The sequence below is a fragment of the Leiobunum rupestre genome, chromosome 1 (assembly GCF_980474605.1).
Source record: "Leiobunum rupestre chromosome 1, qqLeiRupe1.1.hap1, whole genome shotgun sequence".
In the NCBI taxonomy this organism is placed as follows: domain Eukaryota; kingdom Metazoa; phylum Arthropoda; class Arachnida; order Opiliones; family Sclerosomatidae; genus Leiobunum; species Leiobunum rupestre.
In genome coordinates, this window is record NC_143384.1 from 16,283,754 (window position 1) to 16,311,039 (window position 27,286).

The 27,286-nt window shown below is 40.5% G+C and overlaps 2 protein-coding genes across 3 annotated transcripts; both read right to left on the bottom strand.

Moving 5' to 3' along the window:
- Positions 1-382: 382 nt before the first annotated feature.
- LOC149961195 (poly(A)-specific ribonuclease PARN-like) lies at positions 383-4,287 on the bottom strand. Its single transcript, XM_090170225.1, has 16 exons — positions 4,092-4,287; positions 3,800-3,945; positions 3,671-3,738; positions 3,530-3,611; positions 3,229-3,473; positions 2,787-3,162; positions 2,638-2,724; positions 2,291-2,366; positions 2,122-2,235; positions 1,982-2,060; positions 1,866-1,921; positions 1,182-1,268; positions 1,032-1,106; positions 787-967; positions 654-712; positions 383-579 (listed from the first exon to the last, which is right to left on the bottom strand). The coding sequence occupies exons 1-16, from the start codon at positions 4,108-4,110 to the stop codon at positions 512-514; spliced, it is 1,818 nt and encodes a 605-aa protein (XP_090026351.1). The 5' UTR covers positions 4,111-4,287; the 3' UTR covers positions 383-511.
- Positions 4,288-15,982: 11,695 nt separating this feature from the next.
- Positions 15,983-24,572, bottom strand: LOC149961196 (uncharacterized). Of its 2 annotated transcripts, none has more exons than XM_090175693.1 (15): positions 24,489-24,572; positions 24,212-24,425; positions 23,748-24,140; positions 23,319-23,669; positions 23,161-23,261; positions 21,007-23,104; positions 20,729-20,937; positions 19,243-19,530; positions 18,901-19,176; positions 18,406-18,838; positions 18,161-18,345; positions 17,805-18,077; positions 17,447-17,737; positions 16,983-17,381; positions 15,983-16,599 (listed from the first exon to the last, which is right to left on the bottom strand). In XM_090175693.1, exons 2-15 carry the CDS (start codon positions 24,366-24,368, stop codon positions 16,051-16,053), a joined length of 6,003 nt encoding a protein of 2,000 aa, XP_090031819.1. In that variant the 5' UTR covers positions 24,369-24,425; positions 24,489-24,572; the 3' UTR covers positions 15,983-16,050. The 2 variants fall into 2 exon arrangements, with proteins under 2 accessions (XP_090031819.1, XP_090031826.1); XM_090175700.1 differs by having other exon boundaries at positions 24,212-24,417; positions 24,489-24,564.
- Positions 24,573-27,286: the final 2,714 nt, after the last annotated feature.

Consider the following 27,286-nt stretch of genomic DNA (forward strand, 5'->3'; position numbering starts at 1 on the left):
TCACCCGTCAGGTACGATTTTTTATTTGACTTTATCAACTTGTTTGAAAGGCACTACTTGGTCTTAAACAAATTATCCGAAGTATTAACTAAGAACCAATTCTAATATAGCGTAATTTCTAATATTCTTGACAGTTATTATATAATCCTTATCCCTCTTTATAGATTGCTACATTACCTATAAATTTTTCACCAGGAATTATAAAATTGTTTCACCTGAAATCTAGTTTAAATATCCGGAAAAAAAATATATCTTCTCTAAGGTTTTAAACGGCTCTATAAAATATTCCAAGTTGAAGAAAAAAACTGGTCCCATAAATAAGAACCACTTTCTAATAATTATTTAAAAAAAAATCCCATTTGCTTAAAAGAATATCGTGCGTTTGAATTTATTAAGATAGGATAGAAAAAGTTTATTTAAAATATGCATATTTTTTTTTAACGAAACTACATTATTTATACACAAAATGGATGTAAAAACAACTTTTTTTTTCCATTTCTTTAGAGGTATCTTAAGACCATGTATCAACTTCATCAAACAATTTTGGTTTTACAACCGAGTTGTCCGTTCCTTCATTAACTATATGAAAAAAAGAGCGGAATTTAAAGTCAATATTGCAAGAACAAATAATATTGAGAAAACGACGATTTTACTCTGAGATCTAGAGATAACTTCTCCCATATCAACAAGATTGTTTTTAGTGTCTGTTTCCCTTTAAATGTAAAAAAATTCAACATAGCGTTAACCATAAATGTTGTAAATTTTTGTTTATGATAATGAACTAACATTTTTGTTTCAGCATTTTCACATTTTCGCTTCTTAAGTTCCGCCTCTCGGTTGGATGCTGATGGCGAATCAGCTTTATGACTATGTTTACGTTTATTCAAAAGTTTTCTATTCTTGTACTCTTCGTACGTTATGACTTTGACTGTGCCCTGGTAACCGTCGCTGGTTAACAAAGATTTTGCTGTCATTTTAATAAAAATTTTTGATTATAATTTCATTATTTTAAATTTTAGATTCAAGTTCACCATTTCGAGCGTTATGAGGGTTTTTCAATGAAACGAAAGCCGATTCATCGTCAATCCAAGAAACAAATGAATACCCTATTAATTTAGATGAGAATTAAGGTCTTGGTTGGGAATAATAACAAATATATAAAATATTATATAATAAAATACCACATGGTGAAAATAATTCTAGAATATCTGGTGTTTTCCACTCCCGCGGAAAAGAAACGTGGAAAACGTGACTCCTGTCTGGTTGCACTGAATTATCATATAAACAAACGTTAGTCGATTATTTAATGAAAGTGTTTAATAGGAGTTTCCATAAAATGAAATAAAAATTTTGAAGAATAAAAATGTTTTCTCAGCATCACAAGCCCAAGTTTAATTATGTTTCTTGGCATCAGTGATTCTCATAATGTTTTTAAAATATAAGGCTCTCCGTGATTTCAGCATGTGCTTTTATAATAATAATAATAATCAGCTAGACTAATACTAAAGCCAACACCTTAGGCCCAAGTCATCGAGAGTCTTTTAAAGCCATTAATTCTGGTGGCCGGGTTAAATTGCGTAAGAGGGTGCTGGCAAGCCCTTCATGCCACTCGAGCCAACAGCGCCCTACACTTACTATTACCATTAACCTCTACAATTTTATCCACACTAGCCAACCGCACTCTACATTTACTATTACCATTAACCTCTAAAAGTGTATCCACGCAAGCCAACAGCCCCCTACACTTACTATTACCGGCTCGTCTTGCTCTGCCACCCCATAATAGCTTGAGATTGTGATGGCGAAAAAAAAAATAACATGGAAAAACCACATTTTATGGAAAGATCTTCTGATAATTATCTTACAATCAGGCCCTCCGATGTTTAAGTAGGGAATATCGGGACTTAGCATCATAAACATTCTTTAAAATTAAATTAAATTATTAGATAAGTTAATGCTTTCGATTGACCTTAATTAATACTTGTTAGTAAATGCTTCGATTAAGGGATTGTCAGGAAATATGTGTTTGGATGGTTTCTTCTTGGATTTATTCAGATTTCCTGAAAGACACCAATTCGGATTAGTCATAATATTGACTTTCGATAATAACAAACTAATTACCAAGGTAATATGATAGCGACAAATAGCAAAGTCCCGTGATAAAGGCATCATAGCCAGCTTCGTGTAACTGTTCCGAAGTTGTTTCATAACAACCTTCAAAATTAACTTCGGGCTCTGTAATTAAATTGATTAATAACTTTGAAACGGCAAGAAATTAATTGTTATTTACCAACTGTTATAGCTGTAAATGGTTTTTCCCTGGTTCTCTTTAGCAAATCATTTAGGGCAGTGCTGTTAAAGTACTCCTGCAAATGTGACAAAATTTATATAGATTCTTTATGCTATTTACTGTTAACATCAATTCGTAGCTTGCTCGTGGTTTTGGCTTTTGTTTATTGCCATGGTAACGTGTATAGGTTAGCCATGACATTAAGACACACATGATGGTCACGAGATTATATGGCAGGATCGTGTGGCGTTTTGCCACGGGATCTGTGACGTGAAATTAATTTCATGGCGGGCGTTTCCAGGCGGGGCTTAGTTGCTTACGACTCTACGAGCAAGCACCCAATATACCTTAAAAGGGTTTGTAGATGACATAACTTTAGTGTCCAACACTTTAGGAAATATACAATGAGCTAACGTCTTAAAATCATCGTAATTCTGCATAGAAAAATTTAAGTATATTAAGTTCAATTTTACATCATGATATTTTTTTATATTACATCAGGTAAGGGTGTCACAAATTGGTTGACTAAGTGCATTAAATCAAGGAGCATGTTGTGTCCTATGACCAATTTTTCCGATGCACTGATGGCCCTTATGACTTTGGTAAAACCAAAGGCTTCATCTAACTCTTCAATTTCCTTATCCTGCCTCTCTTTAAGTTTATTTTTCGCATCGGCTAATGTTTCTTTGGAGACTCTAATGTATTTGTCACCACTTTCCCCGTTAACGGTTTCCATATTCAGGTTAACTTCGTCAGTATTGAAAACTGCTTTGACAGTTTCGTATATTAGTTTCCGTTGATAGGCTGAACATGTTGGTAGAGTTAAAACTTTTCCAGTTTCCCATGTTTTTAAGTAGTTGGTTACATTTGAGCTGAAAATAGGTTTCAAAATAATTTTAATTCAAGCGTAAAACATTATTTCCTATTAAAATTTTTACTGAATGTTTTTGATGAATTTTTCATGTTCTTTCGGAACTTTGTCAATAACGCTGTTCGATGTTTCAGTTTTTTTCCCTTTATTAGCCACGCCTTCAGGTGTATACTTTTTCTCTTGTTCAGTGTGTTTGGTTTTTAGTTTCTCCCTAAGAATCTCTTCGTCTGTGCTTGTTAAAAATGGTATACCTTCTTTCAACAATTTGTTAAAATCAAACCCTTGTGAAGCTAGGAACTCTAGTGATGAGGACTAAAAGAGTTACAATGTAACTTTTATAAAATCTTTATATCATATTCAAGCTTTACTTGACTGTAAAAACGTGGATCAGGTGAATGTTTCCCAAATGAACGAGGAAATATATAGAAATTGAAAGCTTTGTGAGTATAGCTGTAAAAAAAACTGTTTTAGATATGATATACTGAAGTTTCCACTCTAGTACAATTTACTTTTCTGTAGATTTGTTGTATTTAAATGCACAGAGACCAAACTGAATTACCAGAAATTGCATAGCTCCCTAATTTATAAAAAATTTATTAGTTTTTAAAGAACTTATCATGCTTATTATGATTTCCTACATCCTTAATTTTTTCAAATCTTTCGGCTGGAGTATCATATGCCCTTAAATTCCATTCTTCGTTTAACCCAGTAAATTCGCAGTCTACGGCTAGAAATGTCGCCTCGTTGATTGAGCTTTTGATCAAATCAAATTTATCTCTGAAATCTGTGGTAACAGACAGTTAAATCAAATGGAAGTTAAACCAAATTAAAATGTGTTGAAAGTTAAACAGTTAGGTATTTTATGATTTTTGTTTCACTATAAAATTGTATTATTTAATGACTTCACAATATATCACTGATAAAACTTACTGCTTCTTGTAATTTCCATTATGCGTAGCAAATGTGGAATATTTAAATACTATTAATTTTTTTGCATTCGGTTTTTGTGGTTTTTTTTTCAAAGAAGGAAGATACTCCCGGCTTCGGTTAATGGTTTCAAAACAGTCATTTTTCCCCAAACAATTTTGTAACGATGCAGACGATTTTTAAGTTTTTTTCTCCCCCGATTGCCTAGTTTTAGGATTGGTGCTGCGATCTATCGATTACTCTTGGTAAAACAAAAATCGTAACTTTATATTGAATGAAAGCTTGGTGCTGCGCCGGGAGTAGTGGCTCACTCCCCCCCCCCCCGTTGGCGTGGCCGTAACACATATCTCGCACCTGATTAATCAAATGGACGAGCGGACTGTATTGTCCCACCCGTCACAATCGCTCATAATGAGCTTCTAAAAAAAAAAAAAAAAGCTTGGTGCTCATAGATCCAAACAAAGCTGGGACTCGCTGGACACGTTTTATTTGAGTCGGAGAATTAGGCTTAAGTTTCAACTTTATCCAATCGTGTTGGCGCCATCTGTTTCTATAAGCAGACACTTTTGCAAAATAAGTTAAGGTTTAGTTTTCCAATAACACGATAGATGGCGCCAATACGATTTGATTAAGTTCATTTACTAGGTCTAACTCTCCAACTCAACAAATACTGTCCCGCGAAACGGTAGATCCTGGAAGGCGGATTCGGATCTCTATTTATTTTACCTCATTGCTAATAGATAGAGACAAATTCGTAACTATCAGGGCCGTGTTTTGAACCCAGAACGTACCCATTCGCGCATGCGTAAAGACAGCCCTGGTAACTTATGTTTATTATTCGCAACCGAAAACTATCGCTACGCTCCCTATGGTTCGCCAGTGAAACCAGGGGCGTGATTCTACTCTTATCGTTAGCTACTTAACGAAAATAATTTTTCGTTAGCTAATATAATTTCAATGGAGCCAACGAAAATTTTCTTTCGTTAACTCCTAACGATAAGAGTAGAATCAAGCCCCTGGATAGGTAGTGGCTAAAGCCGACGCTAATAGTTTTTCCTCATCGTTATCATTGAATTGGGAATAATACTACTAGAATTACAATTACGATTTCGGTTGCCATGGTTACGCGGGACCTGTTCTGAGAAGACTGTACGAAATTCATCTTTATAATTAGGTGGTAGCGCCATCTATATTTTATAAAGTTATGTGGCTAAAAATAAATAATTATTAGCTAACTCACCGTAAATTGTGTTAAAAAGGATCGTTTTGACACAATAAAATTATTTTAAAACAACTTCAAAGGTTTGTTTGTTACGATAAATCATACATTTCAATTTCGCGTCAGATTCGAGCAAAACTTCTATTGCCATTTAGTGGCCACCACCAGAGACAGATGCCGCCACGGTAGAACGATAAAGTTGATAAAGTTTCCTTATTGAAAGAAATTGGTCCCGCGCCAGCCAGATTTAGTTGTACCTCTATTTATTCCCAACTCAATGATCGTTATACAGAAATTTTACTTTAAAAATAATGATACTTGCATTTTCATATAATTTTTGCATCGTTTACTTATATTTTGATAAGTTTATTTAAGAAAATAACGTTCTTATGACTTTTTAATTTGTCTGTAGCAGACGCTATATCTTAGGCGCAACCTCGGAGAAGCTAGCGCCGTTACGCCACCTAGACTCGTTTCGGTCGCGAATTTTCTTTTACACTACGCGAATAACAAAATAAACAAAATTGAGTTAAATTAATCTGGTTTAAGAGATAAAAACTAGGGTTGTGTTTTTTATTAAAAATCAAAGCAATCGACTTTTTGCTTTTAGATTGAAATAAAGTTTTATATGGGTAGAAATCAAATTGATCACGCCGGCGGGACCCTGAATGGGTGTAGTTTCCAGCGTGATCTTTTTAAATAGGGACTGCGTTTAGTAACGCTCTGTAACGGTAACGGTCAGTGTGTACACAGTTGAGTAAACATTGAATCCCGTTTATTACACACAATCCTCAGGATTTGTGTGTATTAGTCTCACGTACAATGTAGCCGATGCCGCCGATGGCGCCGTGTCGCGTATACCTCTTCAACGGTTATAGCTAGAAGAGTCAATGATATCTCGTTCGAATATACATACATTACCATTGATAGCCTTTCCTAAAGTTTTCAAATCGGAGCCCAAGAAGTTTTGCATTTGCCCAATTTACCGTTTTCGGTAGTTTGGCTTGTGTGGTTGATATTTTGTTAAAAATTGAGTCAAGTAACGTTAAAAAAATATTATTGGATAGGTTAGGATTCAGTGGAACTACAACTTCGGTTATATCAGTAAATATTAAATTTAAGTATAGTTTCGGGGTTATTTACGGGACCCCAATGTTCGTGGTTTTATATTTCCGCCTGAAAGTCGACATAACGTTCCTTAACTTAAGTCCGCTTTTCATGAAAGTTATTTTTTTGAATAGCTGTGGTTTTCATAGCACATAGAATTTCAATTACTTTGCTTCATTTTAATTCTAAGTAAGGTTTTTTGGGCAGCGTATACGGACCCCCTCAACTTCCAACATTGGGAATACGTGTGCTTATAGACTTTACGCGAATTTATCTCTGGCATTTTTCAAGGCCGTTCTAACATGACCAAAAGTAACAAATAAGTGTGTCACTTATCGGAGAAATACGCGATGCTTACAACGTATGACCTAATGTAACAAATAAGTGTGACACTTACCGGAGGCCGTTCTAATATGACCAAAAGTAACAAATAAGTGTGTCACTTATCGGAGCAGTACGTGATGCTTGCAACGTATGACCTGAAGTAACAAAGAAGTGCGACACTTATCGGAGAAATACGCGATGATTACAACGTATGACCTGATGTAACAAATAAGTGTGACACTTATCGGAGAAATACGCTATGCTTATAACGTATGACCTGAAGTAGCAAATAAGTGTGACACTTATCGGAGCAGTACGCGATGCTTGCAACGTATGACCACAAGTAACAAATAAGTGTGATCTAAGTAAAAAATAAGAAAGACACTGATCGAAGGAATGATGCTTTCAAAGTATGACTAAAAGTAACAAATAAGTGTAAATATGTATATATGTGTGACCGTGGATATATTTTGGTTGTGATACCGGAGTTGCAGGTTGCTGTGAATAGCTCAAACAAACTTAACACATTAGAAGGATTGTGCGTATTCTGACCGTCGTACGTCTTGTTAATTTACTGTACGTTTCGAGTATCGAAGTCACCGACTATGGCTACGTTCAATAACGTTTAAAGCAACTGTCGGTGCTATCATTTCAAGGCCCCTGTTATTAGAGATGACCATGAATATATCCGGTTCTTCAAAAAAGAAGCGACTTTACTGGAGAGCGTGGTGCCATCTATTAATGGCAAATGAAGCTAAAATTTTATTGGAGTTTTAAATCCAATGTTAATCAGCAGAGCTACCCTACACTAACTAATGAAACTAGTAAGAAATCATAACGTAGTGATTTAAAAAGACAAACGTTTATTAAGAATGAATACTTTACAAGATGAACGACATATTAGGAGTGACGGCAATAATAAACGCTGTAAGCGAATATATATACACATAAGGTTAAAAAATAGTAATATAAGATTAGTGATTAAAAATATATCTTATTTACAATAAACATTTTTTAACCTATTAAAAAAACTAAACGAGAAAAGCCGATAACGCTTTTTATCTTCAACACTCGCCCTCGTTGACGACTTTCTCGTACTGTCGTAAACTGAGATTCTGACGGTGGCGGGTGAAGACTTCTTTAGGTAGTGGCTTAGTGAAAATGTCGGCCAGCTGTTCTTCACTCGGGACATACATAACGTCGATGACGCCCTCTTCGACCAGTTCACGAATGTAGTACTGGCGAATACTGATATGTTTCGTTCGGCGATGAAACTCAGGATTTCTGATGAGTTTAATGGCCCCTGCATTGTCGACTCGGAGTACGGGTACATCATCGTCTACGTTGAGACCCAGGAAAGACTTGATTCGTTCAATCCAGACGACATCTTTCGCCGCTTCAGTGGCAGCTACCAGTTCAGCCTCCGTGGTTGACAAAGCAACAGATTGTTGCTTTCTGCTCGCCCAAGTAACTGGAGTTGAGCCAATTAGGCATACGATCCCAGACGTTGAACGTCTTGTTTTCTCACAACCACCGTAATCAGCGTCGCTGTAGGGGATGGTTGTCATGGAATTCTCGGACTTGAATAGGAGACCAAGTGTAGAGGTCCCTCTAAGATATCGAAAGATCCTTTTCACCCAGTTCCAGTCGGCGACTGTGGGGTTGGCCATAGCTTGTGACTCTCGATTAACAGCGTACTCTATATCAGGTCGTGTTCCTGTCGCTGCGTATCTGAGACTTCCAATGGCCGAGGCATATATGGTCGTTGACTCGAAACTCTCCTGACTTTGGTTGGTCGTGCCTGGACTGCCGATAGGAGTGCTCACTGGTTTACAGTCTTGCATGTTGAACCTTTCAAGAACCTTCTCGATGTAGGCGCTTTGGTGTAAGAATACGGAGCCGTCGCTTAACTGTCCAAGATACGTTGACGCTTTTCCGGTTATGATTTCGAATTCATCGCTAAAGTCGTGAAGAAAAGTCATCAACTGCTTTGGTGGTACTGCCGGCAACCAATCCATCATCGACGTAGAGGATCAAGACCAAGAAAACGTCATTGGTTGAGTAAATATATAGACAGTGATCTCCATCAGCACTCTTGAAGCCATGGTTCTGAAGCGATTTGTCAATTCGTTCATTCCAACATCGTGGAGACTGTTTAAGACCGTAGAGACTTTTTCTTTAACTTCCAGACTTGTCCACTACTATTGTCGAAACCTTCAGGTTGACGCAGATAAATTTCTTCGGATAGCTTCCCATGAAGGAATGCGGTCTTTACGTCGAATTGCCTGAGGTTGAGATTTTTCTGGGCAACTAGGTTGAGAAAGATTCGTAGTGTCTCGAATCGGGCAACTGGAGCGAAAGTCTCATTGAAGCCGATTCCCTCTCGTTGCGTAAAACCTTTTGCGACAAGCCGGGCTTTGTGCTTGACGATCGTCCCATCTTCATCATTCTTTGTACGAAAGACCCAACGATTTCCGATTATCTTGCAACCAGGTGGAGGATCAACCATTTCGTAGACGTCGTGTCTTTTCATTGCCGAAAGTTCATCTACCATCGCTTTCTCCCACTCGGCGGATTCGTTGCTTGAACGTGCTTCTCGTGCCGTTTGTGGTAACATGTCGCAGATGAGGAATGCTTTATTTGCTAGCTGGCAGCTCTGACATGGTTGGACTTTCCTTAGTGTTGAACGATCTCTAAGGACTGGACCGCTCTTCTCAGGTTGATTGTCCCGGACATTGTCAGAAAGAGACACTGTTGCCTCATTATGTCCGGTAGCCACGTCTTCCGACGCTTCGACGGATTTGGTTGTCTCGTCGTTTGAGTAGTCGGCAGCTCTGGTTGGCATGCCCGATGGTGCATTAGTGGCTCTGGCTGGTCCGTCTTTTGATGAGTTGGTGGCTCTGGTAGGCCAGTTTTCGCAAACGAAATCGTCGGTCAATTGCTCGCCCTGGCTGGAGGACTCCCCAGAGACAGGAATCCAGGAATCAGGAACGCACGTCTCGGGATTGAATTTGACATCTCGAGATCTTAGTACGTCGTCCAGCTCAGGAACATAAACTCGATATCCGTCTGCATTGTCTTCATAGCCAACCAGGAAACCTTTAAACGCCTTCCGAGACAGCTTCCTTCGCTTCTCTTTGGGTATGTGGACAAAACACTCAGTGCCAAAGACACGCAGATGCTGGATCGATGGGTTTGTCTTCCCTGTCCACAATTCAAACGGCGTCTTCCCAGCAATGCATGTAGGTGCTGTTCGGTTCAGGACATAGACGGCTGTGTTCACCGCTTCAGCCCAGAGTTTCGGTGGTAAGTCCGATCTGGAATGCAACATGGCCCTTACAGACTCCATGATCGTACGATTTTCTCGTTCAGCGACCCCGTTCTGTTCCGGCGTGTATGGCATGGACTTGCGGTGATGTAACCCTTCTTGAGACGTCCATTGACGGAACTCCTCGTTGACATATTCAGTCCCATTATCCGTGACCAGCTCTTGTACTGTGTGATTGCGGGTTCGGCAAAAGGCAAGGAAATCTTTGAAACAATTGACTACTTCGGATTTCTTCGTTAGGAAATATACGGCTCGAACACTGGAATACTCGTCTTTGAATAGGAGGTAGTATTTCTTCCCTTTCATGGACGGTGTTGGTGGTGGTCCCCAGAGATCTGAATGGATCCTTTCACCTGGTTTCGTAGCCTTCTCCAAACGAGTGCCGAAACTGTGCCTAGTCATCTTGCCGTAGATGCACCCTTCACAGAGCTTGTCAGACGTCCGATTTAGAACTTCGTATCCTAGTCTCCGTAACGTCGCTGCTACATGCCGTTTATCCTGATGACCCATGCGTTCATGCCAGACTTGGAGATCTGCTTTCCGGTCATTTCTCGGATCTGCTGCGATGTGAGCGGAGCATGATGGCTGCATGACTTTGATATCCAGACGATACAGACTCTCGACCTTGCCAGGTACACAAAGGTTCCTTTTGCCTCCGACAACTTCATAGAGACCGCAAGAATTTGCTGTGACCTTGAACTCCAGATTGTTGTTTCTTTTCATTGCGCTTTTCAGCGAGAAAACATTGCAGGCAAAATCACGGATGTGCCAGACATTGTGGACTACCTCTTGATAGAGTTTCTTTCCAATCCGGAACTGAATCCTTATGTCTCCTTCACCATCCGCTGTCATCTGCGTCTTGTTTCCAATCTGAAGAGTCGCTGGAGTAGCGAACTTGCGGAAGTTTAGGAACTTTGTGGCGTCGTTCGTGATATGCTGTGTAGCACCAGAGTCAAAGTACCATGCTGCTTCAGACGATGAGCAAGCAACGAGACCATTTGCTGCGATCAGACCCCCAATGCTGGTGCGATTACTTTCGTCAACGCTCGTCCTTCTAGGAGTCTTCCTTTGTCCTCGGCAGTCTTCTGCTATGTGACCAAACTTTCGGCAATTGGTGCATTTTGGCTTACGTCCCATGCCTTTCGTCTCGTTTGATGAGTGACTGCGATGACCTCCGGCATTGCGTTTCGCCATCAGACCAGATGAATCTCTGAACGAGTCACCTTCTCGAGTTGCACGGCCAATCAATAACGTTCCAACTCTGCGACCGTCTGTTTTTCGGTTGGCAGCGTGTCCCAGAGCATACCGAATTCTCGATACTCATCCTGAGGTAGAGACTCGAAGATGCAGGCAATCAGGATGCAGTCGTCGAATGTAACGTTCTTCTCTGTCTGTGCCGTTGACAAGATATCTGTCCAGAGAGAACACATCTGGGCAATGTGGGTGACCATGTCGACGTCCGGTGACTTCGTAGTTCGCATGAGCTGCGCCAGAAGCTTTCGAAGACGATTTGAAGACTTCTGCTAGAAGATTTCGAGCAGCTTGTCCCACATTTCCTTTGGTGTCTCGCAATTGGTAATCATGTTTTGGACCTTCTTGGATAAGGTTGACCAGAGGATACCACGGACCGTGCTGAACGCCACTCGGTACTTCTTCTTGTTTGAAGTGTATTCGGACTTCTCTGCTGCTGTTGCTCCAGGTACCGGTTCCGTAGGTTCAATCCATTCGCCAGTAAGAATCTCGTATACGTCTCGAACGGTGAGGATGTCGACTATTTGTCTTTTCCAACTCCTCCAATTCTCCGGACCCGATAGCTTCTCGACGTCTTGGCGAAGTAGGCTATCCATGGTGGCTTTCGGGAACTGTTGACAGGATACGGATTACGGTGATGGTAACTGAAACCGGGATACAGCAGACTAGATCATCAGCATAGTAGTGGCGCAGTGGAAGCGTGCTGGGCCCATAACCTATTGGAGTTTTAAATCCAATGTTAATCAGCAGAGCTACCCTACACTAACTAACTAATGAAACTAGTAAGAAATCATAACGTAGTGATTTAAAAAGACAAACGTTTATTAAGAATGAATATTTTACAAGATGAACGACATATTAGGAGTGACGGCAATAATAAACGCTGTAAGCGAATATATATACACATAAGGTTAAAAAATAGTAATATAAGATTAGTGATTAAAAATATATCTTATTTACAATAAACATTTTTTAACCTATTAAAAAAACTAAACGAGAAAAGCCGATAACGCTTTTTATCTTCAACAAATTTCCAATCGCCAAATGATAACGTCGTCAGAGCCATTGTACAGTATTATATAATAATAATAATAATAATAATAATAATCAGCTAGGCTTTTACCCAAGGCACCACCTTAGTCAACTTGTACTCTATTTAGTGAACTTTAAACAAAATTATATATTCCGTGTAAAAATATTGTTTATATCTGCTATAATTTATGTTATTGACCAATTTACAAACGATCCAATCAACGCAAGGGGTACCTATTAGAACCACCTATTTGATTTCGACGCTAGCGACATCTATTTGAAAAAAGAGTTACTACACGTTAAGTCGACACTTGCTTTAAAGTACTCATCGGTTCGAGGGGTTCCGGCACTGGCAAGAATATTATCACCGGAATCTGAGCGGTAATTTCAAACATCTTATAAGAATTAAATATATAAAATCTTGAAAATCACACGGAGTTATAGAGAATCACACAGAAATCGTGGAATCAGGCTACTGAATCACCGATTATTAGAGGAATCAATGAATGATATTGTCGGGTCATGGAATCAAATGTTGAATGACCGAATCATTTAGTCGTAAAAGGTTGCAAAATCTCAGTGCCAAGCCAGCGAGGGTTTCACTCGAGGGGTCGGACATTTGAACAAAATCCCGTACACTTCGCAAGAAATCTCCGACGAAATCGCGAAATCCCTGACGAAATCGAAAAATCTCTGACCAAATTTCAAAATCTCTGACGAAATCGCGAAATTCTAATAAAATCGCGAAATCTTGGACGAAATCGCTAAATCTTTGACGAAATCAAGAAATCTGATGAAATCGCGAAATCTGACGAAATCACGAAATCTGATGAAATAGCAAAATCTCTGACGAAATCGCGAAATCTCCGACGAAATCGCGAAATCTTTGACGAAATCGCGAAAAATCATTGACGAAATCGCGAAATCTTTGACGAAATCGCGAAATCTTTGACGAAATCGCGAAAAATCTTTGACGAAATCGCGAAATCTGGAAATCATGAAATCTTTGACGAAATCGCGAAATCACAGAGATTTCGAAATCCCGTACGCTTTTTTTGGGAATGTCCGACCCCTCGGTTTCACTCGCAATTGTTGCTACTTGTATCTCATCCAAGGTAGAGTAATTAACTTTGAACTCCTTCCACATTTCCTAAGAACTTCCTTTAATTGTATTTTTACTTGATGTTCCAACTAGCCATCCTTATTTGTCGGTTTTCCCTTGTTCTGAAATGGTTATGTGTGAACAAGATTCATTTGACTTGGTCAGTCATTATTTTTGCGAGGAAATTATTTGGCTTATAACTACGGTTTTCATAAATAGAAAAACACCATAATGAACTTCGATGTGGTACAAGAGAAACCACCGGAGCAAGTTGAATCATTTTCATTATTTTTTAACCCATTTTTCGATATTAAATATTAACTGTATTTCCCGGAACTAACTTTAAAACTATCAAACCTCAGAAGACAATTGAAAAACAATTTAGATAGGTTAAAAAAATAAAAATTCCAAAAACGTGAAAAATTTCACGATTTTGTTGAAATTTACAAATAATAACGAGAAGGTAATACCGTTTTTGAGCAAAATGCCTGGGGCGATCAAATTAAAACACCCTGAATTCCGGATGCTCAAATGTAATTTGCCAAAAATTATCTGTAATAATGAAAAAAACCACAGTATTCACTGATTTAGTCGAAATTCATTTAGCGATTGCTGAGAGCCAAATTATGGAGGCTGACAAGATTGCGAGAACAATTTCCTCAATTAATATAGAATTCTCAGAGTTTGGAACGGAGAAATCGGTCGTTAGAGATTCTGAATACCAGTTCTTCGCAATGCGTATCACAAGATATTGATGTATGCATTATTTAAAAGAACAATGCCTAAAAATATTTCGCTTCACTGAAATTCATCGTGAATTCCTGCGGACCCTTTGTGGATTGTTATTTCAAAAAGAAAAACACGATAGTAAGAAAAAACGCTCTTCTTTGGACTTAGGATATTACAAGATCCGAATCGACTCTCTAACAAGCTCTAACGATCGAGTTAATTACAAATAAATATATTCTAAATCTTTTTATTATCAGGAAAGCAACGAAGGATTATTTTTCGGACAAATTTTACAGTTTTGCTATTTTTAAGGAAAAAATAAGTTCGAAACATCAGTCTCTGAATTCCAGCCCCTAAAAAATAAGTCAGAAAGATCAGTCTCTGAATTCCTGCCCCTAAAAAATAAGTCAGAAAGATCAGTCTCTGAATTCCTTCCCCTAAAAATTAAGTCAGAAAGATCAGTCTCTGAATTCCTGCCCCTAAAAAATAAGTTAGAAACATCAGTCTCTGAATTCCTGCCCCTAAAAATAAGTTAGAAACATCAGTCTCTGAATTCCTGCCCCTAAAAATAAGTTAGAAACATCAGTCTCTGAATTCCTGCCCCTAAAAAATAAGTCAGAAACATCAGTCTCTGAATTCCTGCCCCTAAAAAATAAGTCAGATAGATCAGTCTCTGAATTCCTGCCCCTAAAAAATAAGTCAGAAAGATCAGTCTCTGAATTCTACCCCTAAAATATAAGTTAGAAACATCAGTCTCTGAATTCCTGCCCCTAAAAATAAGTCAGAAAGATCAGTCTCTGAATTCCTGCCCCTAAAAAATAAGTCAGAAAGATCAGTCTCTGAATTCTGCCCCTAAAAAATAAGTTAGAAACATCAGTCTCTGAATTCCTGCCCCAAAAAAATAAGTCAGAAAGATCAATCCCTTTCATTACCTAAGCTCCAAAACTATAGAAATAGTCTTATTATATTGGTTTAACGTTTTATCAGAATCTAAGAATAACAAAATTATTTGTTGAAATAAGGAATCTTAATGGAATAACGGAATTAAAACTGGAAACCAAACCAGGTCGGCGCTACGGGTAAGTGAGGCCGGCTAGAGCTTACGTTGGTTTTCCACAAATCGCCTTGAGAGGGCCCCGAACTCAAGTCGATCTTTACGTCCTCAAATTAAAATAAAATATTTGATAATAGTTAATACAGTAATACTGTAAAAGTTTAAAAACCGCTATAATAAAGAAATTATAAAATAAATTACCCGACAAAAAAACGAAATACCAAAAGTTTTAATCGATTTAACCGACCGTTTATAAATTACCTTTTAACTTTCACAAATATGGAACTTTCTATATTTTTAATTCTGCCGTCGTCAGTTTCGAGTTAGTAGACATCGTACCGTTTTCGAATTTACTAACATTGGCAGATTGAGAGGCACGACTTGACGACTGTCGCCAAATTAGTTGTACCTAGGTGCTGTGTTTGTTATTCCTAGGTTGTACAATTCCTGACGATTTTAATGTTGAGAGTAAGTAGGCAGGTTTTAATTTTGTAAATACTGCTAGCAACAACGGATCTAAAATAAGATTAAGTTATTATATATGGAGTCAATTTATTTAATGGTGGCTCACAATTGAGGAACATGATTAGCCTACAACCTAAAAATCTCCTGCGCCGCCCCTCCTGCTCTAAAAACCCCTTGCTCAAACTGAAAAATAACATCTGTTCCTTCATGATTTTCGATTATTTGATACCTTCTCATAAGCCTTTTGCACTTCTGTTTTTTGTCGGCAGATAGAGTCACCAAGTTTGAATTTATATCGAAATTTGTAATTTATTTCATTTTTAACCACGAAATTTTAAAACAAAATGAGGTTCAAATTTTAGCTACACTTAGTTTAGCGACTAGATTTTTCATATCGTCGATAATCTTCAAGAAGACTTCGTCTATCTTGTGAACATTCGCCACCCGTTTGGCTCTCTCTGGGTTGGAAATATGGGACAGGAATTTGTCGAAGACCAGCTTCTTTTGCCAAGCCTCTCGACACAACAGCAATACGGGCTCGTCACTCGCTCCGTCGCCTTGGTCGCTCGTCATAAGGGACATGGCCAAGTCCTTTAACTCGAGGACGGTCCCGAAGTAGACGTTGACGTTTCGTTTCAGCTCCTTCTCGTAGAAGGACCGGAGATAACGGTCCGTTTCGATTTGCAAGCGTTCTTCGCATTTCTTCATTTCGCGCCGCGCCAAGACTCGGCTGAAACCAGCCCTCAGGGCTTCTCTTTCCAGGTCCAAGACGTTTCCCCTTTGAGCCACGGCGTCCGCTCTCCTCAGAGTTTCGATCATCAAGTCCCTCGTCTTGTCCAGAACGGCTTCCACGATGGTCAAAATTCCGTCGACGCTGGGGCGGTACCACTTCTTGAAAACCTGATAAAAGACGTAAACCAATAAACCTCGGCTCAGTAGCGGATCCAGGCCATCAAGTAAGGAGGGGCGATCATGGGCATTCAAAAGTCGTCTGCTATTTCTTCACAAATTTAGTTGGCAGGTATTTAAGTAGATGGCGCTATCGTTTCTAAGCTCGAAGCCTATATGGAGCGTGAAAATGTAACGTGGAGCTCTCATTTTCGTTTGCTTAAACGAAGTACTTTCTACAACTAGAAAGTCTAGTATACTCTAGTCTCTATAAATATATTTCAATAACTTCAAAAATGGTTATGTTTTTTCAAGTATTCTAAGGGGGGGGGGCGATCGCCCCCATCGCCCCCCTATGGATCCGCCCCTGCCTCGGCAGTAATAGATTAACTCGCCCTTCTGAAGTCCTTGGACGTTTTAGCCCTCGTTTTGACCACGAAGCTCGTCAGTTCCTGGTGTAAGTACACGTAGTCCAGATGGATTTTGGACTCCAAGATGGCCCGTTTTTCCTTAGTGGGAACCTCTTTATCCACCTCGTTCCAAATCTGTTTAGCTTCGTTCAGAATCGTGTCTGTCGTGTCCATAACGGGAGGCGATGGCTTCGTCGTCACCGTTCCATCCAACTTCGCGGCTTCTTTGCCTGGCCTAGTTTTTTTCCCGGGCGTCTTAACTTCTTTCTTGGCGCTTTCGGGGCGTTTCTTCTCCGTCGGCTTCTTTTTGGGAAGTGTCTTCGGCTTTCTAATACTCGATTTCTCCTTCAATTTCGAGCCAAGTCCTTTCACCAGTTGTTTGACCTGAATGGTTTCAGACTTAGGTGATTCGAACGTGGTATTCGAACGCACGGCTATGTTGATCTTACCCGTTGACGTTTCCCCGACACTCTTCGTAACATGTCCAGAAACGGCGCGCTGGGTTGCATATTTTCCTGGATGGGTTGGCCGCTGGTGTTAATCGTCTTTTCGCTTTGTAACAGTCGCGCGATTTTGCGCGTGTGTCCGTACATCTCGGTCGCCCGTTCGAAGAAGTCTTCAAAGTCCGCGCCTCGGTTTTCCAATAGCAGATGCTCCTCGAAGAAAGCTTGGCATTTCGTGAAGTAGTCGATAATTGTCGTGTGCTCCACACCGGGGACTCTCTTCGCGTATGCCAACATCTAGGCGAAAGATATTACCAAAGTTAATTACGAAGATTTTTCAGATTGCTCTCAACATCGGCATTACCCTGCAACGTTTGAACTCGTCCTTCGATTTTAAACATTCCAACTCGATGAAGGTCGAGATGACCTCGTTCACCGTGTCCCTCAATTCTTCCGCGGTTTTGTCCGCTTGTAACATTTTTTGGTGCGCCCCTTCCGTAAGTGTTTTGCCAGCCTCCACTCGCTTCAGCGTTGTCTTCACTCTGTCGGCGTTTGCCTTGACACCCGCTTTCGCGTTTCGCACGACGTCCATCGCCTCGCCGTTGTAAGGAATATCCCGACCGTAATTTTGCAGCGCCTTAAAATGTGGAGTTTTGTCAAAAACTTTACTTCCGACACTTTGGGAAATATCGTGGACCACTCGAATCCATGAATTTTTACTTTTTCAAAATCTTCGAAACGTTTCTCTTGTTCGTCCGCGAACTCCCGTATCAATTTCGTCGTTTTTCCGATTTGTTTCCTTTGAAAAGGCACCCCGAGGTCCATCTTGTAATAGTCCTCTCGCGGCTCCTCGCCTTCAGCTGCTCCGTCTATTTTGGGTGGACCGTGTCTTCTCTTGGCTGGCTCTATTGTTAATAAAGAAGAGACAATAAAGATGATTCGAGGTCTCATTAGGATTAACGTACCAGTAGCAATTTGACAGCCAGCGGGTCGTCTAGGTTTCGGTGCGTCGGGAGTTTCTTTAAATAGCTTTTCGTATTTCTTGGGCTTGGGTCGCGGTTGTCGGTATAGTCTGTCGACCATTCTCTCCTCCCAGCTAAGTAGATCCTTGGGATTTTTAGGTTTCTTCTTTAGCAGTTTTGAAAAATCTAGGAAGGATTCGGTGGACGGAATCGGTATTCGTCTAACAGTGGTCATAGACTTCTCCTCGCGGGCTTTTTTGGGAGCGGATACTCCGGCCGCGGGGGCTCTTACGCCTGATTTCTGGGCCAATTTAGGCGTGGATTTAGGCCGACTCGCGGCGCCACCAGAAAACGCTTTTTTCATTGTGGACTGTTCTTTGTCTCTTCTTTGGGTTGTCGGTTTCGTCGCTTCCTTGGTCGCTTTTTCTTTCGTTTTCTGCGAAACGCAAAAGCCGTTTAGTTTATTTCGTTTGTAAAATGGCGACGAGATATTCTTACTTTGGGCTTGAAGGCTTCCAAGAAGTGTTTATCCGAGTGCACAAACTTCGTATCTGCCGATTTCTTCGTAAGAGGTTGTCCAGTTTGGGACTCCAAATCCCTCCTAACGCGAGCTAGTCGTTCGTAGTTTGAGTTGGCTTCATCGAAGAATTCTTCGAGGTAGAGGCCATCTTCCTCCAGATTCACTTCTTCAACGAAGAACGTCTGGCAACCGTCGATAATTTTCAGACTTTCCTTCAACTTCGAGGAATCCGTGCATTTCAAGTAGGCGAAAACCTGAGGTGAAAAAAAACCTGAATAAAATTATCTTCCCTGATATTTTGTCAGAGGCAACACTCGTACGTGGCAGTTCCGAATGTACTGAATCGCTTGACGACATTCCATCGCTTTCCCGATGTTAACTCGCGAAACTAGAAACCGTGTGATGTCTCGCATTTGGTCGCCGCCGGCCATAGCGTCAGTCAGGATGTCCTCGATTCCCTTCGGGCTGGTTTCTGAGTCTTGGAGCTTCTCTAAGCATTCAATGACGTAGTCCATTAGTTCGTGGAACCTCTCGCTCATTCCTCGACTGACTTTTAAGGCTGGGACGTAATGTGGGCAGTCCTGATTCTTCCGGTGCTTCTCTATCGCCTGTTGGAGACAAATTGACGGTAATAGTTAGTTAGTTATGGATAGAAAAACTACCAAGTTGTTTCGCACGAGTGTGTCAGTTCAATTCAATTCAACTTAATTTATTACTTTTAAGTAAAAAAATAGTTCGTTTACACCTTATTTGAGGCCAAGTCAGGACTGACTTATATAATAGGCCTCTGCAGACAGAGATTCTATATAGCGATTTACACTATCAGTAGTACAATTAGCTTATTTAACAATTTATAAATATAACAATATTATTGGTAAATACATTTAACAAAAAATAAAGAGAAAATAAGATAAATTTAATAGAACATATTCCTTTGCCTGTTTTTCTAAAGATGGAGAGTGAGTCAGCTTGATTGAAGCTTAGCTGATTAAACATATTTGCACCTCGTACAAATACCGAGTTTAATTTTCTAGTGGTCTTAGCAAAAGGAATGGAGAGCAAATTAGTTGATCTCGTATTGTGCCGTGAAGCGATTTTTAAACTAAATTCTTTATGAAAGTTACAATATGGGGATTTATAAAAAAAAATCGAAGACGCTAATATTTCAACACTAGCGAGTTTAATAATTTTTAGCTTTTCGAAAATTGGCGCGGTGTGTTCTCTATAGCAACTATCATTATAACTCTCACAGCACGTTTTTGCAAAGTATCGACCCGGTTTATATGCTTTTTAGCGACATTTCCCCAAATGTGGACTACAAACAATAAATGGGGATAAACTAATGCATAATATAATTGTTTTCTAATTTTTAGACTAAAATACCGCCTATTGACATTAATTCTATAAATATTATACGATATCGTTTTTGCTATTTTATCTACATGCGCATCAAAATTTAAATGACTGTCAATACAGACCCCGAGATACTTATATTTTACAACTCTTTCAAGTACGGCATTTCCGATTTTAATCTCAAGGTCAATATCGTCCTGGCTTGTTTTTATTACATAGCATCATATAAACAGTTTTATCACAGTTTAGTTCAAGCTGGTTTTGATCCAGCCACCTTTTTAATATAGTCAGTAAATTATTAGTTTCTAATCCTTATCTTACTCCTGTCAAATTTTACTTTGAGAGCGCATTTTTGGCGGAAGAGTTAGTTCTAATACGTGACCTCAATTTCAAGTCACTCCACGCTTAATTACACTTTAACTAACTGACAAACTTAATGAACGTAAACATTACCCTGGTAATAGCTCCGAACGTTTCCAGGTAAGTCGTGACTTGACTGATTTGAAGTTCGGCAACCATCTTCGTGGCTTCGTCGAAATCGGCAAAATCTTTCATTTTATCTTTCAAACGATTGAGTTTTTCCAAATGATCGTCTGCCTCGTCCGATTCGTCGCTGTCGTCGTCGGGTTCCGGGGCATCGGGAACCGCCGACAGTTTCCTCGCTAAGGAAGACATTTACAATCACCTCTTGTCCATTTTGAAAGAAATCGCGCTCGCTTAACTGAACATACCTTTCGCTTCCGTGGGTGGTTTCTTACGACGCGTCTCTTTGGCGGAGACTGGCCTGCCGAATGCCAACTGCATATCAGGAGGTTTCCGACGACTTGCCACTGACTTCTCGATTGATTTCTTTTGACGTTCGGTGACCCTCTTAAGTCGTTCTTTATCCATCGGCGCTCTTTGTACTTTGCGTCGTTCGGACTCGCTTTCCTCCGCCCCAGATTGGCCCCGTTTGGATCTTTCTCTGGCAGTGACCGCTTTTTGGAAGGCGGCGTGTCTTCTCTTCTGGAGCGATTGCGCGTCCACTTTCGTGTCCTTTTTTCCGGGTTTCTTTGTCGGCGCGGTCTTTTCGACGGCCTTTTGTCTCTTACTGATGGACTTTTCGTAAGCTTCACTTGTCCTCTTCCGCAACCGCGCCCAATTAGGCTTCGTCGTGGCTGTCTTTTTGGTCGTTTCGGCGGCGGAAGGCTCTTTCGAACGGGTCTTTGATTTGTAGAACGCGTCTTCGGCTAGTTTTTGTCTCTTGGCGACGGTGTCCCTGGCTTCCTTGGCTGACTTTCCCCGCCCCGAGGTGGCTTTCGGAATGGAGTTCTGGACCGTCACGCCCGATTTCTTTCGCTTGATTCTGGGAAGCTTTTTCTCCGATGGTGCGCGGCTGGCGGCTCTGTTTCTGCGACTGATTGATTTCTGGTAGGCCTCGGCTTCTCGTCCCGTCAGCTTAGTCGCGTCGGAAGTTTTTCCTCCCAATCTCTTCTCTTTCCTACCGCTTTTAACGGACTTCTCGCGTTTAGAAACTTCCTTGTCCGGTTCACGACTGAACTTTTTTCTTAACATGCTGATCGACTTATCGTAAGCTTTGGCCGCTCTTTCCTTGACACTGGCGGGTAAGGGTTTCTCCGCGGCTTGTTTCTTAACCGGTTTAGGAACGTCTTTGCCCTTTTTCAATTTATAGAAACTTTTCAACGACTCCGCTTGTCTCTTGGCGACGGAATCTTTTCTGTCCGGGGCCATGGCGGATTTAGAAGCGTCCCTCTTCGAGATGGAACTTTTAACTCCTGGAAATCGCTCGCTTTTCTTGAGCATTGGTTTTCCAACGGCTTCTCGGCTGGCGGTTCCTCTCCTCAACATCGCGATGGACTTCTCTCTCGCTTCCTTTTCCCGTTTCCTTATTCGTTCCCAGTTGGCCGGAAGTGTCTTTGACGACTTGGGACGCGAAGGTTTCGGGGTCGGTTTGCCTTTTTTTAGGCTGATAAATTTTTCCTCCGCTTCTTTCTGTCTTTTGAGGACGGATCTGGATTGAGGTGGCACCTTCCCCGATGATCGTTCCGATTTTTGGATTGAGCTCTTGGCGTCTTTGTATTTCTTCGTTCGGAGGCGCTCGCTCTTCGTGTCTGGCGGCTGTCGAGTTCCGGCTCCCTTTTTCATCAAGGATATCTTTCGTTCGATCGCCTCCCGCTTTCTACGCTCGAACTTTTCCGCGTCAATCGGTTTCCTACTGACCCTTTTAGCGGGTTGAGGTTGAGGCGCCGTCTTTGGCGCTTTAAGTTTCAAGAAGCGCTCTTCCGCTTGGCGTTGTCGCTGAGAAACTACCTGTCTGGCTGGTCTGGCGCTTCTGTCCCTTTTAGGTAAGGAGGCTTGGACGTCACCCTTAGATCGTTTTCTTCTCGGGACTCTTTTTGTCAGTTCCGGCTGACGGCTGGCTAAGCCCTTCTTCTTCAAAGATATGGACCTTTCGTACGCTTCCTTTTCTCGCTGACTCGGTTTTTTCGGTTTCGACAGAAATTTCATTTTCGGTGTCGAGTGCTTTGGGAGCTCTTTAGCCTTTTTCAAATCGAAGAATCTCTTCAAAGAAGCCGCTTGTCTCTTGGCGACGGACTCGACGTGATCCTCCATGGACCTCATAGTTCTCGCTTTGCTCTTGGACGCGCTTCCGCTCTTGGACGCGCTTCCGCTTGACCTTGGAGCCACTTTACCATGTCTTTTCCATGGCTTCTTTTCTGGTTCGTTTTTCTTTTGCGAAGAACGAATATTGGCGATGGACTTTTCGATGGCTTCGTCCATCCTCTCTTTGGCCCTGGCAGACAATGGCGCCGGACCTCTACTTTTCGACTGAGAAAAGATTAAATTTTAATTTCTAGCCGTTTTCAGCAACCAACATTATTTACTCGATCATCAGCGAGTGATTCGGAAGTTCTACCAGTTCTGGAATCTCTACTTCTTTTCGATTTTGCAGACTTTCTGCCAGTAGATCTCTCGTCATCTTTGTCTATGTAGAGTTTCAGGTTAAGGAAATCCCTTAAAATTCTCCAATTCGTAAGCGTACCTGATAATCGCGAAGTGATCGTTTTGTATGGCCTGAAGAATCGACTGGACTCCCAGGATTCTTTAGCGCTCGACACGGACTTCAGGCTGCGTGGCTTGAAAACGTCGGTGGGTCTTCCTTTCGAGCTCTTTTCCAGAAACTTTTTGATGGATGCTTGTTTGACTTCTTCGAGACGGGATGGATCGACGCTCTTCCTACTGGGCAAACTTTTATCCGGAGCTGGTAAGGCTGGGAGCCTTTTGGAACGCCCCGATCTAGATGGACGCCCGCCAGTCGGTACCACTGCTAAACGCGGAATTACCGGCTCTCGCGATTGTCTTCTGACCCACCTCGGTTGTCTGGAGGTTTCGTCTAAATTTAACGATATCCTAGTTTCAAAATCCGCGTTTGCTTAACCATAAATCCAGTCCTCAACACTATATATAACACCTTGTTTCTTTATGATGGCCGATCTGATCCGAGTGGCGTGTTCCAGATGAGATCTGGCGCCTCTTTTGGCTCGCCTCGCGACGTTCTTCGTGAACTCTTTGATGGACTCCTGGGCTGCCGTTTGATCTTTGCTCATTGACAAGATGTCAACCACGCCTTTTTTCAAGAACTCCGTGGTGGCCGGGTCCAGTACGGTGAACTTCTCCACCTCCGTGGTGACTCTGCTCTGGATTAGTTGTTCACCTTCGGCCATAGATCTGATCATCTCCTCCGTTTTTCTCTCGTGGATTTCCGTTTCTTCTCGGCCATCCAAGGTCTTAATCACGGCAATCTTCACTTCCGACGTGGGTTTCTTCCGACGGGCTCTGTTGAGTCTTTCCAACGGAGGAAAACCTGCGTTTAACAGCAATTGGATGGCGAGGAATTATTTCAAACGGAATTTGCGGGAAAGAGAATGTACTTACCGCCGTCAATTGTTCTGTATATGGCATTGCTGGTTTGAGGCTGGTTTTCCCGCCTTAAGGGCTTGGACAATCGCTGCAGTCGATCCTGTCGTCGTTGAGCATTAGCGCTCTTTCGCTCGTTGGGTGGTGGCTGGTCATCGCTGGAAGTGTCGGACATTTGCGGAGGAAATTAACGTTTCTTCTTAGAACGAAGATAGCATTCGACCCTATGGATCTAAAAGTATTTTACTTTAAAGATACGCCATTTTTAATACGAAAATAAGTCCCTTTTGCTTACCAAAATTATAACGACGCCGTTAGACCCAAACTACTTTTGAAAATGAAAACTTGATATCGAAACGCGCGCACGAGCCTTTCGTCGTTTTTCAGCATTTGAATTTCACGCGCGCGCCATTCACGTCTTAGAAACGTATAACAATCTTATTGGCTGCGGATTAGGTCATAGTAGGTGTTTTTTTTTTCGCCTGGGCCGCGTCAAAATTCTGAGAAGGAGTTCTTCTCTTGAGAAGAGTTCTTCGTGAGAATTTTTCTCCCCGTGAGAATTCGCTAAAACGCGTCAAATGTAAAAAGATTTAAGATTTAAGATTTAAGATTTATTTACTGACAACCCTTTTGGAACAGGGCGGCTCACTCACAAACGAGGAGCACAGTCGAAAAAAATACAAAAATGAAAATTGAAAGAAAACGCACATAACTCGAAAAATTTTCATTTTAAAGACCTTTGTGATTTTGAAAAACAGTTACTCGACTTCCTATTGGTCAAATTCGATCGAATCAAAGCTAATTAGACCTACAATGTGACATGGAACACTTTTCTAATTGAAACCAACTTTCTAACACTTACGGTTCTCGCGTTAGTTTTTGGATGACCTTGAAGACATGATTCGAGGTCATTGAAATTTTTAAACTAAAGACCCTCAATCCTGATGAGGATGTGTAGAAAATGTCAGTACTCTAACACGAGTATCTTTAGAGTTATCAGCTCCCTAACCTCGCTTTCGACACGTTATCAACTTAACGAACTTCTTGTTTTTCATCTAGCATTTCTCGGCTTCCTATTGGCCAAATCCGATCAGGTCAAAGCTATTGGTACTTAGAAACTCACGTGGAACACTTTTCTAATTGGAACCAACTTTGTTACACTTACGGTTCTCGAGTTAGTTTTTGGATGACCTTGAAGACATGGTTCAAGGTCATCGACATTTTCGCAGTAGGTTTCCCCCTACATCTGGTATACGACTTGAAAAGTTCAAAATCGTACCTAAAACAAATTTTGAGATATTCGCCCTGGTTCATTTTTTAGTGGACACCCTGTATGAAAACAAAACTAAAAGTTCAAAAAATCTTACCACTATTATTAGCAATATGATAGAGCTAGCGCGGATTTGATTTGGGTCGGTGGCGGCGTTTCGCGATAATCAGCCGGCGGCGCGGCGCACTGATTTTTCAAAAATCCCAGGCGGCGTTGTTTTTGTTTTCGGCGGCGGCGGCGCGAAGGCGCAAAAGTTTCTCCTCGCTTTTGAAAATTTGGAAAAAAAATCAAAACGTTTTTTGAAGGAAAAAAAGTAAATTTACGTAGATTATCTCAAAACAAATTCGGCGTTGGGATCAACATTTATCGGCTGCGCTAGGCTCTTCAATATGATAGTTGACAAACCTAAAGACTGGAACACAAACGTTTTTCAGGATTGTGACTCCAATCAATTTGATGCTTATTTACTTTCTTCTAAAATTGCTTTATTAATGTAATAATTTCTTCCGTTCCTTGCAATAATTCATTTATTATAAATATAAACCAAATCCAACCAAATAGCGTATTATATTATATAGACTTAAATTAGCATCGGGAACTATTATGTTACTTTTGATATTACATTGTTTAATCCTCTTTTACGGAACTAAATTTTAATAATTTGGTTCCCACCATATTTAGAAATATGCCACATTTAATTTAAAATTAAATGAATCTGATACATTTTTATGTTGATTTAATTTAAATGTTTTAATTTCAAAGTAATTGATATCCTAATTTACTTTGTTGATTTAAATCAATACCACGAAGACACGAAAATACTGATAATAATTTAAAATACTTGTAGTGTGTACAGTTTCGATTCGGTGGAGCTAGATGGCGGCAGCGACTCCATTTTCAATCAAATAAGCAATATATAAGAGAGATTGTATAAACCAATCAAACTTGCGTGGGTATTATTTGGTAAATAAATTACTACGAAATTTTGTAACTACGCTACCGTCGTTTTTTTTTTATTAGTTGCTGTTTTGCTGAACCACTTTTAGTTGACGACAGTTTCTAGAATCATGGAAACTTTGAAAATTCATAGTTCAACAATATACTTAGGGATGGCGCCACTTTTTTTGCTGCGACGTGCTAGTCGCCATGACAACGTGAGATCGGCTTTTAAGAGATCGTTTAAGACTGACAGCCAAAATAAAACGGCAAAGAATGTCTGCGGCTTAAACTCATTTATAAATGAACGATTTTTCGTTTCAATGCTACTGAATTTCTCTCACAAACGCGTATTTCGATCCCTCTATCGGGAAAAATAGGAATAAAAGCGTTTGCACGTGATCAAAGTTATCTCATTATGCAGCCATGTTTAAAAATAACGCAAGCTACGCCACCTAACAGCCCTCAGCGATATTACTATTTCGATTGCAAAAAACAGACGCAAAAAATTGAGTGTTGCAAAATAACGCCAACAGGAGACGCTAGCTAACTTCCAACACACGAATAGGGAGTTCCGCATTTTTGTATCAGCTAGAGGGACGGGAATTAGCGTTTCTAAGTTACAGAAGCTATTCGTTTTTACTTCCCGCCGTTGACTGTGCTATTTCTGATACTGTAGTTTCAAATTCAATCGGATGATTACGTTGGAATAATTAAGAAGTTAACCAAAATCAGTAGGAGTTTTAACGGGAACTTTAGTGTACTTTGACAGCACTGCCAAGTTAGATTAACGAAACGATCGCATAAGCACTGTAGAAACGTAGACGTTACCATTCGTAACGTGGAGTGCTTAGCCTATCTCAAATTACACCAAAGAATACTGCATC